The sequence below is a fragment of the Populus euphratica genome, unplaced genomic scaffold (assembly GCF_000495115.2).
Source record: "Populus euphratica unplaced genomic scaffold, PopEup_1.0 scaffold67.1, whole genome shotgun sequence".
Classification (NCBI taxonomy): domain Eukaryota; kingdom Viridiplantae; phylum Streptophyta; class Magnoliopsida; order Malpighiales; family Salicaceae; genus Populus; species Populus euphratica.
In genome coordinates this window covers 229,493-245,914 of record NW_011499914.1, presented here as the reverse complement: position 1 = coordinate 245,914, position 16,422 = coordinate 229,493, and the positions used below count along the sequence as shown (strand labels likewise).

At 34.5% G+C, this 16,422-nt stretch overlaps 2 protein-coding genes across 2 annotated transcripts; one reads left to right on the top strand and one right to left on the bottom strand.

Moving 5' to 3' along the window:
* Positions 1 to 658: 658 nt before the first annotated feature.
* LOC105134338 (Ubiquitin-like superfamily protein) lies at positions 659 to 1,417 on the bottom strand. The gene has a single exon (XM_011038707.1). The coding sequence runs from the start codon at positions 1,415 to 1,417 to the stop codon at positions 659 to 661; it is 759 nt and encodes a 252-aa protein (XP_011037009.1).
* Positions 1,418 to 7,093: 5,676 nt separating this feature from the next.
* LOC105134437 (uncharacterized) lies at positions 7,094 to 7,630 on the top strand. The gene is made up of 2 exons (XM_011038843.1): positions 7,094 to 7,104; positions 7,192 to 7,630. The coding sequence occupies exons 1-2, from the start codon at positions 7,094 to 7,096 to the stop codon at positions 7,628 to 7,630; spliced, it is 450 nt and encodes a 149-aa protein (XP_011037145.1).
* The last annotated feature ends 8,792 nt before the right edge of the window (positions 7,631 to 16,422 follow it).

Sequence of the window (16,422 nt, the reverse complement as noted above, 5' to 3'; positions counted from 1 at the left end):
TAAGAGTTTGAAGGATAAACTATTATATATATGAACTAATGATAGCAACACGTTCTTAATAGGATCATAAGCTTTTTTTTTTCCTTTCCAAAGTATGTTGTATTAGAGATGATAGCTATCCATTTCTATCAATAAAGCAATTAAATTTCACTTTGGGTTTCGTTTCCGACAGCAATCTCAAATTTACACTACTTTTATTTTATACGTTGAGATGTTCTTGAGAATCACCAACCCGCCCTCCCCTTTGTGTTATTTTGCGGAAAATTTTATAATAAAGTATGAATAGTAACATTTTAAAAATATAGATAAATGATGAAAAAGAAAATCAAATCTGGTATTTATCTCTCGATTGGAAGTAATTATGAGTAATTATTCCGTGAATATCGTAAAATTTGCTGTTATTTTACTCAGGCCTGATATTAAATCTCCTTAATTGGCTATGATCCAATTGTTATCAAAGCCCAAGCAAATCATGACATTAATTTTAATATAAATCATAGCATTCACACCATGCTTATTAATGGTCAAGATTTATGTTAATAAAGAGATAATTGTAAGGGACAGTCCTCAGGTTGTAACAAACTTATTAGAAAACAGAAGCTAAGAAATCTCTACTTGGACTTAGTTTTGCAACCATAATTGCAGAACTTCTAGCAACTCAGTATCCACTACGACTTACTGTTCCCTTGAACACATAAAGGGAATCACCATTATCAACACCGTGCCACCTGAGGCTGCAACTGTCACGCATGATCCTTTGCTTGTGTATAAACAAATAATCGTCTTGAGGGAGGATTTTTCTGCTCAAAAGAAGTTGCCTCATATCATTAACAGTGCTTGAGTCTTTCATTTCCAAAGGAATGCATGCTGCATTGAGCAAACAAGATGAAGTTTGCACCACTATACTTAGCTTTCTTGAGGGAGGATCATCCCTTATTCGAGTCATGGTTTTGAGGAACACAACGATCTCAGAGAATTCATGTATTCCATACTCGCTGAGGTTGCGAAAATCTTCATCAAGCTCCACCCCAGAAAAGAAAAGAGACATCCTTTTGATTGGCGTGCCATCAAAAATGTGGATTTTTTCCTTCAGGCTACGCACCGTATCTGTTCTGTCAACCTCTATATTAATCTGTCTTGCTGAAAATTTCACTATGATTTGAATCTTACCACAGTAGCTGCTAAATGCTGGCATCATTGGTTTGATGGTGAGTTCAATTCTTGTGCCATCAATGACAATGGGATAGTCTTCCATGTCTAGTCCATCAACCAACTCCCAACCTGATACAGCAAGAATTTGTGCTGCCACAGGCACACCCACGAGTTGTTGAATCCTTCTTTTGATATCAAGAACAGGATCTTGTAAGCCAATTTCTAAAAGAAATTCCCGTGCCCCAGCAACGATAGTGACCTTCATCTTGTTCCAGCTGAAATGAAGCTTGTAATAGCTTGTTATGTGAAGTGATATTAAAAGAATGACAATAATTAGCGTTGGATGTTTCAAGTTCATAAAAATGAGGAGTAAATATATATATAGCTCTAAAACTCATGTTAAGAGAGTGAGAAATACTATTTGTATGGTTAAATTCTCCCTGAAAGCATTTTGTATGTGGTCCACAGGCAAGAATTCATGCAACATGTATTCCTGAAACAGAACAAGCAGGCAAATATATATGTCTATCTCATACAAACACAGAATTTAACTTCTAGTTGTATTTTTCATGTCTTTCAGTCATGCCTCGAACCAATAACATATTGAAACTATTTGTTGATTTTAAACGGTGGTCCTGAAAGGATAGTCTTTCAGTCATGCCTCGAACCAATAACAGATTGAAACTATTTGTTGAGAGATGTTAACTATTATATTAACAAATTGATAATCATCAAAACGTACTGTTTGAATTTTTTTTTTTGTTGTCCTTAATGAGCCATATTTATATATATAAAAAATCTCCCTGCTACATCTTACAGTTGCCTTTAATATTAAAAAAGAAAAGATCTTTCTCATCAACAAACTATGTAATTGTTAAAGAGCCATTTCAACCTAGAAACTTAAACTATTAGGTGAGATTCCAGAATATGATTTATATTATTTTTTAACACACCCCCTCAAGTGAAAATCCTTTGGGCTTGAAACTTGTACAGACCTACATTACCTTGTGCTTAAATTTTTATCAAATAAATGAAGATGGTTAGATTCAAACTCGTGACCGCTTAATCATTAAGGCTCTGATACTGTGTCAAAGAACCATCTCAACTCAAAAGCTTAAGCTATTAGGTGAGGTTTCAGGACATGATTTATATCGTTCTCTAAAAGTAGTCAAGCTTGTGAAAATAAGTGGTTCTGAGCAGTCAAGTGTGAGTCTGCTATAATCAAATAAGAATTTACTTTAAACAAATTATGTGGATGATTAGAAGTTATATTTATGGACTAGTAAGATAGATCAAAACCCAAAAGGAGGTCTAGTCGCACCAAACCAAAATAGCGACTCAAAAGGACCATAATCTTTCATTCCATTGTTAGATCACGCTCATATTTTTATAGGAGTTTTTAAAAATAGTTTTCCCACAGTAGTTGTTGCATTGCTATGCAGACCATCAGATCTTTAGACATCAAAAATTTTGCAGAAACCCCTCGGTTTGATAGTTTATGTGATTTTCCTTCTTATTTTTAGATTTCCTTCTTATTTTAGATTTTATGTTTCTTTCTTTTATAATTTCTAATATTTGTTTTTGTTTTCTAGTTGAGGTAGGGTTTTTGGCCTATTTATGGCTTTATAAACCTCCTAAGGAGACAAATTTGATTATCGTTATTTTAGAAAAAATAAACTTATGAATTTGAGGCTCACATTGGAGCTCATTTCATCTAATAAAATATTTTGTGTTCTTTGTTTAATTATTGTATTTAACTTTCACCTATATTAGTTGGTATCAAACCCAAACGATCCCAGATTTATTACATGCTATAAGCTGTAATCCTGTGAAAGAGAATTTGTTTTCTATTATTTGCGCTAACAAAACACGGGAAAAGGTCATGGAGTAAGGTGTGGCCAAGAAGGGGATGAAGAGCCCCCTTTGAGAAAGGAATGTCTAAGAGCTCGTCATCCAAGACATGCTAAAGTATATTAACTCATAGGCTAGAGGAGAGGGACCTATGAGATCATAAGCGGTATGAGTAGGAATAGGAGAGTGACCAAAGGTCTCTGGCCAGTACTAAAAGTCAGAGTTGAATTTAGAGGAGACAACCCTTTAAGCAAGAAGATAACAAATCTTGGCATTTTGGCTTTTATGCCAAAACTCCCGAGTTTTCATTGACTTTATATGCAAAATAATTCATAGATTGGTTGAGCGAGATTGAGAGGATTTTTAGTAACATATGTGATTTAAATTGATTTCAATAAAATTAAAGGACAGGGCATCTTCTTGGTAGAAGGAGTTAAAGAAGAACTGAGAGAAACAAGGAAAAGATTAGGATAAGAAAACAAAGAATATAAGAGAAAATTTATTCCTTTTAGCTACTCCCAAACTCTATAGCAGAGACTCCACATACTGAAACAAGGAGGTAAATCTATCAATAACTATACATTGATGAGTTTTACCAACTAGCTTCTAAGAATAATTTGGCAGAAATAAAGGAGCAACTATTGGTAGGATATCTTAGTGGTCTACGTCAATCTATTTAGGATGTACTGCATCTTTAAGCCTTATAAACAGTTTCATAAGCGTACCAGAGAGCTCTAACGGTGGAGAAGAAGCAAGTTGATAGGACTGTTAGTAGAAATTTTAGGGGAGAACAGAATAACAAAGAACACAATAATAATCCAAGACAGACCACCAACCAGACTATGACAAATCAATAAATTCAATAGGCAATACGGTAAGGTTCTGGCTTTAGACTTCGTTGTTTCAAATGTGGTGAGGTGGGACACTATATTCTCATATTAGCGAATGTAGCAAACTAGAGAATCATTTGAGAAAGAATTTGATAGTAGAGTAAGAGCTCATAAATTTCACTTACAATAAAATGATTCAAACAATGATAAGGGTGTTGTTCTATATAGAGATGACAATACAACCGTTGTGATTAGAAAAAAATTTGTTAACTCTCAAGGGTGATTCAGATAACGATTTGAGGCATAACAATGTCTTCCGCTCTACATGCATCATTAAAGAGAAAAACTATAGTTTGATTATAGACAGTAAGAGCTGCAAGAATGTGGTCTTTATAAAGGTAATAAAGAAACTTTAATTAGTTGGCAACTGAAAGTTACCCTAAACCCTACAAACTAACATGGTTGAGATATTGATATAATTATGGATAGATACTACCGCGTTTCTTTTTCTATAAGTCAAAAATACTTCTTGATTGAGCTCAAGTCTTGGATTTAACATATTGCAAATTTAAAAGGTTAATTTAGGATTAGAAGATTCATTTAAGTTCATTTTATTTTTTTATTAAGCTAATGATTTTTCAGTTTTGTTCTTTAGCATTTGATTGAATTAGATATTGAGTTTCATTAATTTTTTTATTTGTTTTTTAGGATTTTTTTTACTAATTTTAAAAATAACTGAAGTTATTCTGGATCTTTTTAATTGTCATTCTTTGTTAGATTTAACTTTTTTAAAAAGAAATTTTGTTTTATGGTTAAATTAAATTTATTAATTAAATATAAGTATGATATGTTTACCTTATGATATTTTGTTTGATCCGCTTTTGGATTTAATGGGTTGTAAATTTAAAAGATTAATTAATGTCTAGAATTATAATTTTAAATTGTTGTAATATTTTAGGAAACTTGCACAAATAATTCATATTAATATGAATATTGTTGATCAAATAATAAAAAAATCATTATTTTTTCTTACAATGAATTTAACGCTAGATTCAGTGTTCTCAGGGTTTAGCACATTGCCAAGCCCATTCAAATCTAAGTTTGGCTAGTGCCAAACCCAATATTGTCAGGGCTTGACAACGTGTTGGTTCTAGCAATGTATCTTTATTGGAGAGTGCTTTTTTTCCTAAAAATTTATTCTTGTAAATCTTCCTTGATCCAATATTTTTTTAATAAAGATATACTCATAAAAACTTGGTTTATATATATAATTTTATTTGTCAATAAATTTTATTTTTTTTCACAATGATTGTGGATTACTTTATGAGTAAAGTTACAATTTACACAAACAAAAAAAATAAAATGTAATAAATAAATTTAAATTCAATAAATTTCACCAAAAAAAAAACATGCTAATTGACAAGATATTGTGTACATGTCAATATCTTAAAAAATTACCAAGATTTCACAGCAAATATTATTACATTATTTAAAAAAAGTATTATGTTATTTTAGAAAGGATTATTGTTTGTTATTTTTCTTAGAAATTATGATTTTCTAAAACAATCAAAAAATTTGAAATTACAAACAAACCACGCATGATTTTTGGTATTAGTTTCAGATATAATCTAATCATGTCCACTTGTTTGAATGTTTTAGAAATCTTACTCTTGCTTCTCTTCAAGAGCTGCAGATTGGTCAATGATGGCCTGGTTTTTTATGATGGAGATCTGAAGATAATAAACAGCGACTGTTAGCTATAGGCATCAATACTAATTTATCAAAGCAATTATATGTTTGATAAGCTCTCCATTGCTAGGAAATGTGAAGGTCTGTTGTTCGGCAGTACGAACTCCTCTGAAGCCAATTTGAGTAGCTCTCACAATTTCACTGTAAAATAGCCCTTCTCAGTTGCAGATGTTATGTTACAACTGTTTGCGCCTGTTTGAGGAAATTTGAATTTTATTTTTTATTTTTTTGACCTTGTATCAGCCACCTTCTTCCATTTTCTTGCTAATTCGATGAGTTTCTAGGCATTGATCATCTTGTTATGAATGAAGTATTGACACAGCGTATATCCATAACTAAAGTTATGGTTCTAAATTGTACAGGAAATCTGGTTTGATAAATTTCTGAACATCAATAATTTTTAACTTTTTAATCTAATGAAAAATAATATACAAGATTTTTTTAAATATGAGCTAAAACCAACTTAGTTATCAAAATATAAGCAAGATAAAATTATAAAACTTAATTAACAAAATCCAAAAATAATTATTACAAAAAAATAAAATATGAAACAGCAGAATCCCTAGTTTCACTTATGCATCATCCCAACCTCGGCTAGCACTAGCATGCCAAGTGCTAACTTTACATGAACTAGGCCTGTAAAATGAGCTTGTGAACAACATGATATACTAGTTGATTAAAATTTATGTTTATTTTTGTTGGAAAACTTATTTGAATCGTCCACTTTCATCTTGACTTGGATTTTATTATTTGTCCCGCATCAAGTAGGATAAAAGAAGTTTTCAGAAAATAAAATGGAGAGTACTGTGGAAGGCAAATTACGTGAGTTGAATGTATAACACCGCCAAACATAATCCTTCTCCATATGAAGCAAAATCATGGGATAGGTGAACGTGTGAGATTCTTTATGAGATGGCCATGCTTGCATCTGCCATCAAGGATTTTGAAGTTCTTGCAAATTATACATTATGGAAACTTCTCTTTGATTTTCTATAATCATGCATTGAAAAAAAAGACACCGCCTTGCTTTCTTAAGTACAACCCTAGTCCGTACAAATTAAGGATAACTGAAATCTTTATATCTATATTTACTCCAATATCCGTACAAGTTAAGGATTAACTGAAATGTTTGCGTCTATATTTACTCCAATCCTTTACAGTTTTGAACTCCAACTTCTCCACTCTGATTTTCTTTCTTCGCCTTAAGTTTTTCCTTGTAAATCTGTGGCTTTCTCCCATCTTGTTTCAATCTTGTTCGTGAGGATGAACCCCTTCTTTCTTCCCCCACCGCCGCCATTTTCATTCATCCCTTTTCCCCCACCAAACCATATCTTGGTGCGTCCTCCTCCTCTCTACTGTCCTCCACCTCCTCTCTTCTTTCCCACCACAAACACTGGCATTCACTGGAAAAAACCCCCTCTAGGGTTTGTCAAACTCAACACTGACGCAAGTTATAAATATAACTGTTCAAAATCGTCAATTGCCGGGATCTGCAGAGATGAACATGGAATATGGCTGTTCGGTTTCTCTTCCAGAGTCAAATCTGGATCTGCCTTTGAAGCTGAGTTGCTGGCTGTCCGAGAAGCATTGAAGTTGGCTTGGGATAAAGGGCTCTTGAAGCTGAGTTGCTGGCTGTCCGAGAAGCATTAAAGTTGGCTTGGGATAAAGGGCTTAAGAGGGTTATCGTGGAATCTGATTCGGAGAGCGTGGTCAACAGAATTCGCAATCAACTAACCCGTCAACCCAAGAATCAGATTGAGGCCGTGATATTGGAATGTCAAAGCTATGTTAGTCGGGAATGGAATTGCTTCCTTCAGCATACTCACAGGGAAGGCAACTTTGCTGCCGACGCATTAACGAAGATAATAATATCAGAATCATTTGATTTGCACGTTTTCAACCATCCTCCAAAATCATTATCCTTGATTCTATTGGCTGATAAGATCGGCATGGCAGTGCCCCGACATGGTGCTTTGGATCGAAATCAGATAGGGCATTTGAAGGTGCTGAAACGAGAGTTGTTGGCAAGAAACCTCCACTGGTACTGAGCATGACGTTCTGGTGCAGCCATGAAAACGTAACTTTGTTTATTTTGTTTTTTTGTTCCATTGGGACTGGAAAACGGGAACTGTACATATCCAGATAGGTTTAGGATTATGATTGCAATAATTTAGGAAACGTGCTCAGGTTATTCACATTTGTACGAATATTATTGATCAATTAATAAAAAAATCATTATTCCTTCTTACAATGGATTCCTTTGCTTTCTCTTATATTATATATGCTACTGTGCTGATGTTTGCTTGATCGAATAGTAGGAAATGTTGGGTTGAAACAGGTGTTCTTCAATCTTCCCTGTAGTTAATAGCGAGCTCCATTTCTTGTCTTCAAGACATACATTTTTTTTTCCCTTTTCTCAAATAGGTTTCGCTAAAGATTTGGAGATTCGTAGTTTAATTTAATGCCAGAAATTATAGAATCTCGTTAGCAAATATACTTAGATTAATAGAGAATAAATTAAAATAATTGAATCAAGCAGCAATATTGCCAAAGTTGGCCACCAATTAATAACGCATTGCATGCTTATTTTGATGTCGGGCTATTTCTCTCTTTTGGCTTTTGACGACTTTTCCTTTATCTCTTCACTTTTTTCAAAAAAAAAAAAACCGTAAACCCTAGAAATAAGAAAAAGTAATAATTTATACTTCTATCTTGAATCAAAGATTGGCAACGGCATCCTTTTGTTGGATAAAAAATATATTAATGTATTGGATTTTTCACTACAAAAACATATTCTCAAGTAAAAATTAAACAAGCTAAGTATAAGGAAGTAGGGTATCAAACCAAGTCTTTGATTGAAGAAACAAGTAAAAAGCTTTTGGAACTTCACTAATTCTAGGGTGATATTTTAAAACCAAATTGAGAGAAAAGTTCTAATAATCTAAAAGGAATTAAACTAAAGCTTTAACGAATAACTAAAAACAACTCAAGGATTAAAAATCTTGAAAATTTCTAAAACTTGTGACTAATAACTCTATTTCGGAATGATTTCCTTCTCTCGAAATGAATCGAATATATATATATATATATATATATATATATATATAAAATCCTATATCAGAAGCTTAGCAATTTCGGAATGATAGGTAAAGGAAAGTAAATCATTTGCCCCATGTTATTCTACAAGGAGCTTTGTAAAAAATGCGATTATAATCCTAGATCAGATAATCAAAAGAGATAGAGGGGACACTCGGAACTATATCAGATAATCAAGACAAGAGTTCCAACAAAATATAGTAGTTCAACAGCAGCCAAAATGCTCCCAACCAAAAAGCCTTCCCTCACCCCTGCAAACCAGACCCTCGCAACCTTATTCAAACCTAATCTGAATAATCTAGCCTCTCAAACACCTGCGAACACAACCTTCTAGTTCACTGATCCTCACCCCCCCTTCCTCAACACCTACAACAACCTTCCCTTGCCCCTGTTACACTAAACCTATCGAGAACTTATGTGCACCACACAAGAAACGTCCTGAATAACAAACCTCCTTCTAACACAACCCTCCCGCGATCTGCCCCTTCTAAGTTTTTTTATGAACGTTTCCCAGCATGGCTAGATTACCATGACCTCAAAAAGACGTTCTCAAAGATTAGTCTTGTCACCAATCTATTTGTCTCCAGGAAAAAAAACATCGCGAGGGGACACGGTTTGGTTTTGTTTCGTTCCTGTCCACGTTAAGAGAATCAGACCTTTGTGACAGCTTGAACCTTATCTGGTTCTATTCATACAAAATTCGCCAGTCAGATATCAAACACCTTCAGATGGAAAAAAACCAGACCATGCTATACGACCAAAACCTAAAACCATGCCCAAACTCACCTTCAGGGACACTCGGACCTTTGCTGAAGCTCTTCTGTTACAAAGCATCCAAAGAAGACGTTGGTGTATGAGTCTGTTCCCGATGACAAGGAATGGCTTTTGAGAAGTTTAGTGGGATATATAGCCACGGACGTGTACTATGCTCACCTTGAGCATATGGTTCTAAAAAATGTCAAGCAGGTAGTTGGCTTTCATTTTCTGGGAGCAAGCCAGGCAGTCATCACCTTTACAAATAGAGAATCTATGGAGAAAGAGCTGGAAAATGGATCCTCTGTATTGAAAACATCCTACTCTCTTCTGAAACCATGGAAAAAGAGAGCTAAAGCTATAGACAGATTTGTGTTGGTGTCTATACTAGGACTACCTCTGATAGGCTGGAACCACAAATTTATTGAATCAATTGTTGAGGACGCAGGGAACATGGTTGGATACGACATTACCAGTGTGAGCCAAGGCTCTCTCACGAGAGTGAAAGTATTGCTGAGTACAACCTCTTTTGTGACTTTAAATGAACGTGTTTTGCTGGTTCTAGATGGCGACGAATTTGAAATCTTAATCATGGAAATGAAGCCAGATTTTAGTCCCCTGCTTACCACAATCAAACATTCAATGGATGCACCAGGCACTCAAACATTAAATGAAGACTCATACAGCGAATTTGCAGCTTCAGACGAGGTTATGGCAGCGGGCGCAAAATCCACTGACAATGGCGATGGCCGTTGTGCAACGGATATTACTTTAACATAGCCACAAAAGGCGGATTCGGAGAGAGATTTCTCTCTCATCCTCTGTCAAGGGCACACTGGATCAACAAACAACCTGGACCATTCGGACATTATTTTCAAATCTTTTGTCTTTTTCCTGAAACTAAGGAAACAAATAACCTCCAGACGGAAGATTAGCAACTGCACGCTACTACATATCAGCCGGCCTCTGCAGTGCCACCCTATGACAAGTTAAAGCAAAACACGCAAGAGGCAGCTGACAGTGATAGCAGCACAGATGTCTAAGCAGATTCAAATACAAGAGTGGGCCTTGTTAAAATAGGCATCACAGGCCATTCAAGCTCTCAAGTCAAAGGAACAAGGCTATAAACCCATGTGCAACCAGGCTTAGCAATTCTTTGGTCCAGGTTTCAAGGCCCTTCTCTAAAACAATGAGAACCTTGAATTTAGAAAAAAACCAATTGCAGAACTTCTTTTTCAAACATGACCTGGTAGAACCCTAATAAGTAGTGGAAATGGAACTAAAGGAAAGAAAAAAAAAAAGTTCAGACAAACCAGAAGACTTGGCACTAAAGCTTCATATAGAAAAGGGAAGAAAGTGATGAGAGAAAGACCTGTTTTGGCTCACGATGGCATATCAGATATTATACCTGAGTTAATGGCCACTTTTGTATTTGATTCTTACATAAACACATCTCTGAAGAACACTGGCTCATCCCCTATTATTAAGTCAACTGCTGATAATAATAAAGATATAACCTCTTACCATGTATTCATGGATAAAGAGGCCAGTGATACACAGGTCCGTCTACCACCCCCTTCAAGCTCTCAGCGCAGCCAGCAGGCATCGTCAGAAATGGTAAAGGAAAACACAAGGGATACTAGAAGCAAAACAAGAAAAAATGCAAAAATGCAGCCTGGGCTGGTTACTGTGCTGATGCATGGTAACCAACCCAATTAGGCCTGGGCTGGGACATCAGCCCAGCCCACAATAGATGGGCTGGGCCTGGTCTGGCCCAGTTCAGTTTTTTATTTTTTTTATTTTAAAAAATCAAAAATATTTATTTTATAATTTTTTTGCATATTTTATGTAATTTTAACTAATGTCGGACAGTAGTTTATATCGTAAAACTACAAACCTAGTATTATAAATACCCGGTTTTCGTCAAAACTTGTAAAAAAATATTTTTGTGCATACAGTCAAGTGCTTCAAAATTTTTGTGCATACAGTCAAGTGTTTCAAAACAAAAAAATTATATTGTATTTTTCATACACCAAAAACAATATTTTAGTATGTATTTTAACTTTAATAACCATATTATTAAAATCAAGAGAACATTGGCTAAAATTTCAAAAATAACAAAAATTTATTTTATTTGTCGCTTAGTATCCAGGGTATGACATTATACGTAATGCGTATTCTGGATATTTAATTATTATTTTTATAATAGAACGGTTAGGTTCAATAACATTTTAAAATAAGAACCTTCTTACTAAAAAGGACTTGTCTTGAACCTTAAACAGACCAACAATTAAAAACCACAAAACAAGAATTTAGATTTTATCAGACAAAACAATGCAATTTACCTTAGGTAAGGTGTATTTGGGTGCTAATACCTTCCATTTATGCAACCAGTCTTCGTACCCGATCTCTTAGACCAATTTGCTAATACCTTCCATTTACGCAATCAGTCTTCTTACCCGATCTCTTAGACCAATTGGGGTTTCTGGTGACCAAAATATTAGGTGACGACTCTCATTCAAATTTTTTTCTGTTGAGAGACACATGGATTCGTTTTCTCTCCATATTTTCCAGAGATACACCATTTTAATTTTTTCCTGGATGTTGGACGATCGTTGTGATGTCGCACACATACGACAGTTGTTACACCCTTTCTTCTCTACTGATTTTGAGGTCTTCTGGTCTAATAGCTATAAGGAATTTTCAGGTGACTATAGATTAGTAAAGAAACTAGGAACTCTAGCGAAAAGGTTGAGATAGTGGAACAAATCCACTTTTGGTAATCAAAACTCAAAACTTACAGACGTTCAGAACTGCATCTCAAAACTCAAAACTTACAGACATTCAGAACTGCATTCAAAACTCAAAACTTACAGACGTTCAGAACTGCATCATAACCATTGAAGATTTAAGTGAGGTGCGCCTTCTATTTAAGACTAAAAAAACAAGGCTCAAAATCTAAACTCTAAGCTTTAAAAGAATAACAAGAAGGTTGAGGATATTTAGAGGCAGAAATCCTGTGAAAATTGGTGCAAAATAGGGGATAAAAACACTTGTTTCTTACACCTTTCAGCAAGCTTGAGGAATGTCGCAACCATATTAGTAAGATTGAGCAAAATGGCATATTTTAGTCTCTCTAAATGACATCAAAGAGGGTATTGTCAACGTCTTCTCAACCTTGTTTGCCAAGCTAAAATACAGAAGAATTAAAATGGAAAGCTTGGGGTTCTTTAAAATTTTAAAAGCAAGATCAATTTGGTTAGAAATATCGCCTTTACTAGATAAAGTAAAGCAAGATGTTTAGGCATGTGATGGTTCAAAAGCTTTCGGTCCTGGTGAGTTCACCTTCTCTTTTTATAAACATGTATGGAGACTTATCCACTCAGACATTTTTGTGATGGTCAAAGAATGTTTCAGAACAGGTAAATTACCAAAGGGGATTAACTCATCCTTTATGACTTCGATCCCGAAGACTAAGAGGGCAAGTAAATTCTCCCAATTTCGGCTGATTAGCTTGATACATAGGTTGTATAAAATAGTGGCAAAACTCTTATCCATTAGGCTCTGAGCATTCTGTTAGATATGATCAATGTAAACCAGTTTGTTTTCATTACCAGGCATCAGATTCTAAATGGGTTCATGATAGCAAATGAGATTGTCTATGGTATTTGAAACAAAAGGAACCATGGGTTTTTGGTAAAGGTAGATTTTCATAAGGCCTTCAACTCGATTTTGTGGGAGCATGCTGATAATATTATGGGATATATAGGTTTTGGCTCTCATTGAAGGAAATTGATTTTTGAATGTATATCCACTTTTTAATTGGCAATCTTGATTAACGGCTCCCCTAACAGAGAATTCAGTATGAAGAGGGGTCTCAGGCAAGGGGACCTCCTTTCTCCTTTCCTTTTTGACATAGCAGTTCAGGACCTAATATCTTATTCAATAAGACATTGGATTCGGGTTACTTCAAAGGCTTGCAGACTTCTCTAGGATAACACGTAACTCATTTGTAATATGCAGATGACACTTTAATTTTCCTGCCAAATGATTACTTCTCTCTTCTGCATACCAAAAGAATCTTAAGTTGGTTTGAGATCATTTCAGGATTGAAAGTTAATTTCTATAAAAGCTCACTTATATGAATCAAGTTGGATAATAAATACACTTTAGGTCTAGCTAAAATATTTTTTTATCGCAGTGACACTTTACTAGTAAGATACCTTAGGTTGCCTCTTGGTGTTAATCCAAATAGGCTCTCCACTTGGAAATCGGTATTATCCACAATCAGAGCAAAGCTCAATAAATAGAAAAGGAATTTCTAAGCATGGCTGGGAGGATATGTCTAATTAAATCAATCTTAAGCTCTCTACCTCTATACTACGTATTTGTTTTTCCTATGCCAAAAGACATTACAAAATCCATTTCCTCCATTAACAGTTATTTTCTCTAGAAGGTTACCTCAAAAAAATTCACATGGTATGTGTAAGGTTGCTTGGCATAAAGTAATCAAAAGTAAACCCCTTGGAGGTCTTAGGCTAGGATCTATTCATAACAAAAATTTAGCTTTGCTATTTAAATAGCTTTGGAACCTTGACTAAAGAGTGGCAGGAGGTTGGCAAGAAGTTATCCTACAAAAGTATCTCCTCATTTTGAAAATGATATTCCTGTGTTTGCAGGTTCTTTATCTCCAACTTAGTGTAACATGGTATCCGCAATCTTTTTAAATCATAACATAACCACTTTTCTTCAATCAAATGTCGGGTTCAGAGTGGGCGATAAGAGAAACATTAGGTTCTGGATTGATTCCTAGCTAGGCTCCACAGCCCCTCTCTAGTTCATGTTTCCCAGGCTTTACAACCTCTCCTTACAGCAATCATCAAGCCTTGTAGAAGTTCATAACTCAATTGATACTTTGGTCAATTTATCTTGAAGAAGACCCCTTTAATCCTGAGAGCTCTGCATACGAGAGAGCTTAATAGTAGAAGTGGAACGTGGCTTAGTCTTTTTTGATAGTGAAGATAACAAGATATGGAAATTTCACAACTCTAGCATTTACACAATTTTTGCAAGATGTCATCTTTTTTATGATCTTACTATTTTAGAAAATCATCACTCCCTTACTCTGTTTTTGAAAAGGTTTACACCTTTAAAAATAGATGTGTTTATATGGCTTCTTCTAAATGGTAATATCAGTATAAAAGGCTTCTTAACTGAGAGGAGAATCATCAATTATGAGGAATCTCTTTTCCCTTTTCATTGTAAGGAGATTAAAACTATACATCATCTTTTCTAACTTTGTCCTACATCATAGTCTCTCTAGGGTAAACTCTTTAGTTGGTTTATATGTTTATATTGTATGTCGAAAAACCCAAATCGTAACCTTTAGGAATGATTTTGCATTGTAAAAAGAAAATTTTAGCGTTAGGCCATTACCATTCTCTATAAAAAGATTGTACTAGTCAATTTGGATAGCACACAACCATCTAATCTTGAAGTCCAAAACTTCAAATTAGGATGTGACTTTTGGCCTCGCGTTTCATCGATTGGCCTTTTGGTTGGAGCCCTTTGTTAAAAATTATAGCTACACAGGCTCTGATCTTTTTAGAAATCTTGAATATATCATGAACTAGACTAACTCATTAGGGATATCATCGCCTCGCCTTCTTTATTTTTTTTTGTTCTCTTCTGTAATCTTTCTTATCTTGTAGTCCTTATCTTTTTAGCATGGACACTTTATCTATAATATTCTCGATTACTATAAAACAAAAAAGATCAAGGGGAGAGCGTACAACTTCAAGTATGCATGCATCTTTCTAAGCCATCTTTGAAAATTAGAATTTCAATAATCTGGAAGATGCATAAGTAAAGACACTTAGCAGTCAAAAAAATATAATATGTTGGACACCTTTAGAAATTTTGACTAATATACTCAATCAAATTAGTTAAAAGTCTATTATTGGATAAAGACCTGGCATGTAAGCACGTCCACTTCCATTAGAATCAGCATATAAATATGGTTGTACCTCTCCTGAGTGTGATGATTTCCAGGACTTTAGGTTCCTAGAAGAAGCTGAGTAGGAGTCGATGAAACCCAACGCCATACATTATTAATGTTAGCAGTCCATGGATCATTGGCGATCCTGTGCAGTTAAATATCTTATCTATATATTGTGACAAAAGCCTACTGATGCATGCTAGATTTTAAATAGTGACATATCTTATCTATATATTGTGACAAAAGCCTATTAATGCATGCTAGCTTTTACACTCATTAGGGATATCATCGCCTCGCCTTCTTTATTTTTTTTTGTTCTCTTCTGTAATCTTTCTTATCTTGTAGTCCTTATCTTTTTAGCATGGACACTTTATCTATAATATTCTCGATTACTATAAAACAAAAAAGATCAAGGGGAGAGCGTACAACTTCAAGTATGCATGCATCTTTTTAGGCCATCTTTGAAAGTTAGAATTTCAATAATCTGGAAGATGCATAAGTAAAGACACTTAATAGTCAAACAAATATAATATGTTGGACACCTTTAGAAATTTTGACTAATATACTCAATCAAATTAGTTAAAAGTCTATTATTGGATAAAGACCTGACATGTAAGCACGTCCACTTCCATTAGAATCAGCATATAAATATGGTTGTACCTCTCCTGAGTGTGATGATTTCCAGGACTTTAGGTTCCTAGGAGAAGCTGAGTAGGAGTCGATGAAACCCAACGCCATACATTATTAATGTTAGCAGTCCATGGATCATTGGCGATCTTGTGCAGTTAAATATCTTATCTATATATTGTGACAAAAGCCTATTAATGCATGCTAGCTTTTAAATAGTGACATGACCAAAAGATTGATGTCTTCTCCCAAGTGCAAGAGTGTCGAAGTAATAAATAACCCGGCAAGACCGAGGTTGAACCACATGGAGATTAATTGTATAAATTATAAATAATAATAATAATACAACAATAACAATAACAACAA